The following is a 4,721-nucleotide window of genomic DNA, read 5'->3' as shown; positions in this document are numbered from 1 at the left end:
AGGCTCGTCGAGAGGGGAGAAGACAATACGAGGGGGTTGGGGTTTGCGGGGGTGATATGAGAGCACCGGTCTAGAGCGAGGGCATCTAATGGGTAGCGCGGTGGCCGATAAATTGCTCGGACTAGTCAACAGACACTGAGTACCTTAGGCATGTGGATTAGTTCAATATGAAAAAAATAGTAATTATACAAAAGTAAAAAACTGTTTTGAAATATACTTGACCTTTTGTCGTATTCGTATACAAAATTTAGCCAAGGAAAAAGAATTGCATGGCATTGTTGGTGAAAAATATCAACACTATATAAAAGTTACTATTCACACTTCTGGTCCTTGAAATCTTCAGTTTTTCCTCTGAAGTCGGCGGGAATTATTGCCTTCTTGAAACTTTTTATATGAGCACAACAGAAGCACAAGTTTATTTTAAAGAAGTTTCAGATTTTTTGACTTTTCTTGAAATTTCTATATTTTTCCCTCATACCAGGTACACACACACACACACACACACACACACACACACACACACGACATTCAAAGGATATTTCTCGTAAGACTGGACAAGCACGCCTGGTTCCTGAGTGTATATACACCTTATATGAAGAAAATTGTATGACAAAAGAAGAATAAAAAAATTGTAACATTTTTTGAAATAAACTTGACATCCTGTTGTATTTTTATAAAATTTGGAGAAGGGAAAAAAATCCATTGTATAGTTGGTGAAAAACAAACAAAATTAACACCATATACAAGTTACTATTCACACTTTTGTCCTTATATTTTTTGCCCTGCAGTCGATGTGAATTTTTTCGTTCGTTAATTTTTTTATAAGAGTACAACAGAAGGTCAATTTTATTTCAAAACACATTTCAGATTTTTTTTACTTTTTTTTACTTTTTATATTTTCTGCATATTAGGTGTATATACACCCGTGAGCTGGACAAAGGGTACTTCCCGTAAGACTGGACAAGCATGTTTGGTTCCTAGATGTATACACACACTATGTGAGAAAATAGTAATTAAAAAAGAGTCAAAAAATTTCATTTTTTTTTGAAATAAACTTGACCTTGTACTGTATTCGTATAAAAAGTTTGGCTAGGGAAAACATTCCATGGTACTGTTGTTTGAGAAAAAAATCAACATTATATACAAGTCACTATTCACACTTTTTGTCCTTATGATTTTGATTATTTTTCTGAAGTTGATGGGGTTTTTTCTTCCTGACACTTTTTATTCGAATACAATAGAAGGTCAAGTTTATTTTTAAAAATGTGTTTTTTAAATTGTAAATATTTCTGTACTTTTTTCCTTATCAGGTGTATATACACCCGAAATCAAATGCTATTTCCAGTAAGACTAGAAAAATACCCTTTGGCTCTCGGGTGTATATACACCTCATATGGGAAAAAATATAGAAATTTCAAAAAATTCAAATGAAATTGAAACTTTTCTGAAATAAACTTTACCTTTTGATGTAACTGTATATAAAGTTTCATGAAGGAAAGACTTCCCGGTGACTTTAGGGCTAAAGAAAAATCTCAAGGACAAAATGTGTCAATAGTAACTTGTATATAGTGTTGATTTTTTTACCAACACTACAATGGAATTCTTTGCCCTGGCCAAAGTTTTTATACGACTATGACTTTGAATTTTTCTCAATCAATATACACCCATGAGCTAAACATGCTTGACATCAACGTTTGGTTCGTGGGTGTATACACACCCTATATGAAAAACAAAATGTAACTACAAAAAATAATTGAAACTTTTTTTAACTAAACATGAATTTCTGCTGTATTTGTATATTAAGTTTGGTCTAAGATTTTTTTAATGATATTGTAAAGAAATAACACAAAATCAACACTATATACAAGTTATTACTCACACTTTTTGACCTTGTGATTTTTTTCCCTGAATTCGACGGGCATTTTTTTCCTTCGTGAAACTTTTTATACGCGTACACCAGAAGTTCAAGTTTATTTTTTATTTTTTTTGGATTTTTTACTTAAGAAAACTATATTTTCCCTTCATATAAGTTGTATATACACTTGTGATTCAAAGGGTATTTCCCAAGTAAGCCTACCCTTTTTTGTTTCAGCCCTACTTTTGGTTAGTGCACAATTAGATGTACTACCTTCGTTGAGAATTAACTGTCGCTGAAATGAGTGAATCTACAACTATAGTTGAAATGTGTTAAATTTGTCATTTTTGTATCTCGAGTAGTGCTTTGAATTTTGATTTGGAAATTTACGCCAACAAACATTGATATTGTGTGAATGTGCTCAATTCGTTTCACATTTTTGGAACATTTTAAAATGTGATAGGAGGTCCGGTGCACCCCTGGATAATGAACATGCAATCTTCAGATTGACAACACAGAAGTTTGTATACTCATGTGAGTGTCAGGCACGTTTAAGTTAGTTTTTCATGCTGCGGCAACGCACAGCCTTCCTTCTATTATGTGGCTATGAGCTCTGTTTTTGACTGCGATCCAAAAGTATGAAAGGCTTGTTAAGAGAATCTCATGGACAGATATAACAGAAGGGTTACGATTGCATTGTTCATGTATGTTCAAATAAACTAATCAGCCTGTTACAGCGAGATAAATTAGATGGAGTACATGCGTATTCGACACTGACTGTTTCTACTCCTGAGTGGAGTTTATGAGCATGAACTTTGTGAACTGTGAAGCTTTATAAAAAAAACACTTTGCGAACAGGAGCTCATACCCTTTTCATGAAAATTCCATAATAAACGATGGTATAGTCTTTGAAATTTCCCGTACAAAATCATGCACGTAATATTGACAAATGATACGATAATTCTTCAAAATTCTAAATTCAAACGAGTGAGAATTAAGATATTCTAGCTCCAAAACTACGACTGCATTTCCCCTAGTAGCAGACTGCTTGTGTCGAAGCGCTGGAACTGCCAGTGCGCCGTGTAGTTGCTGTCGAGATGAGTGAAGTTGTCGCCCATGCCCGTGCCCATGGGGTACCCGTACCCGCCAGATGGTGGTGTGTTGACGTAGTCCCCGCCGGTGACGACCTGAGCTGAGTACTCGGGCGGTAGAATACCGTCGGCGAAGTCAGGGTAGCACCCAAGTGGCTTGACTGCATCACACAACTCGTCGGCTGCCCACATGGTCAGATCAGTCAAGTCGTAGTCAACATTGCCAAAGCCAGGCGCGAGCATCTCGTCGCCGCCGCCGCTCGAGTAGTTGCAGTCAGCATTTGCGAAGCCCGGAGCGAGCATCTTGTCGCCGCCGCCCGAGTAGTTGCCGTCAGCATTGGCGAAGCCCGGCGTGAGCATCTCGTCGCTGCCGCCCGAGTAGTTGCAGTCAGCATTGGCAAGGCCTAGCGCGAGCAACTCGTCGCCGCCGGCCCCCGGCGCGAGCATCTTGTCGCCGCCGGCCCAGTAGTTGTAGTCAGCATTGGTGATGCCCGGCGCAAGCATCTCGTCGCAGCCACCCGAGTACTTATAGTCGGCATTGGCGAGGCCTAGCGCGAGCATCTCGTCGCCGCCGGCCGAGTAGTTGCCGCTGACAGATTGGAAGCCGCCGCACCCTGGCTCCGTCTGGAAGGGGTCGTCCCATGAGAATTGCTCGAGTAGGCCCTCGTTGTTCCCAGCGTGGAACGGCACCATCTGCAGCTGCTGGAAGCCGGCGGCGTCCATGTCCACGGGGTTGCCGCTACCGTGCCCGAGCTTCTGCGGCATGAGGGCGTCGTGGGAAGAACCCTGGAGCGGGCCGTGGCCGCCGTCGGCAGGTATGCCCAGCGCCTCCATTCTATCTCCCGTGGCCCGCAGCGCCGTGTCGATGGTCTCGAGCAGCCCGCGCGCCTCCTCCAGCGTCATGTCGTTGAGCGCGGCGTCCCAGTCTGCGAGCGCGCCGGGGCAGCCGTGCCGCGTCCGGGCGAGCTTGGCCCTCTCCTTACCCAGCTCCGTCTCCATGTAGCACCGGTGCGTGTGCCGCGCGCGGGTCTCGGCCGGGACGGCGCGCTGGTACCTCTCGAGCACTCCCTCCTCCGACTCCCACACGAGCGGCGGATCCCCCGCGCCGGCGGAGCAGACGAGCGCGACCGGGACCGCGCAGAGCGTGGCGAGCTCCGACGCCTTCTTCTGCAGCCCCTTGGTCCTCCTGGCGTGGGTCTCGGCGCGCGCCCGCGCCTTCTCGATGAGCCTCATGGGGACCTTGCGGCGCGGCATCGTGGGCGTGGCTGCAGCAGACCCTGCAGTGCGCGTGCTTTGCTTCTTCCTCTGCTCCTCCGATCAGACCCGCTTGGTTTGGCTTGCTGGTTGGAGCTCTCCGGCGAAGCGGCTGGTATATATACATAGATAGAGCACGCGACGCTGGCTTCTGTGCGCCGGAGGCGGATGCGGATTCGTCTGTCTCTCCCGAACGCGGCGGCCGCCATGAGTGCTACCTAGTACCTAGGCAGTAGGCACTAGGCCTATTAAGCCCCGTAATTTTGCATCAGTCTGGCTTGGCGCCAAATAAATGATGCTGTAGGCTGCTAGCTGTGGTTTAAAACAGTACTTGAGGCCGTGATTAGCCAGAAAAGGCAGGTGATTATAACGTACTCCGGAGGTGGGAAAACGTTTCGATCCCGGTAGAGAGGCTTTGGTGAATCCGGTTTCTACTTGGCGTTGAGAGGAGGCGTCCCCGATCCCAGCACGGCCAGCACCGTCGCTGGCGCGTCCGTGCACGTCCTCCTGCGAATAAGTAA

At 45.1% G+C, this 4,721-nt stretch overlaps 1 protein-coding gene across 1 annotated transcript; it reads right to left on the bottom strand.

Annotated features, from left to right (window-relative positions):
- Positions 1 to 2,871: 2,871 nt before the first annotated feature.
- LOC123163186 (uncharacterized) lies at positions 2,872 to 4,506 on the bottom strand. Its single transcript, XM_044580930.1, has one exon. It carries the CDS (start codon positions 4,198 to 4,200, stop codon positions 2,872 to 2,874), a length of 1,329 nt encoding a protein of 442 aa, XP_044436865.1. The 5' UTR covers positions 4,201 to 4,506.
- Positions 4,507 to 4,721: the final 215 nt, after the last annotated feature.

Source organism: Triticum aestivum, chromosome 7B (genome assembly GCF_018294505.1).
Source record: "Triticum aestivum cultivar Chinese Spring chromosome 7B, IWGSC CS RefSeq v2.1, whole genome shotgun sequence".
Lineage (NCBI taxonomy): Eukaryota > Viridiplantae > Streptophyta > Magnoliopsida > Poales > Poaceae > Triticum > Triticum aestivum.
Note: the sequence above shows the minus strand (reverse complement) of the source record. Positions and strands in the feature narration are given on the sequence as shown.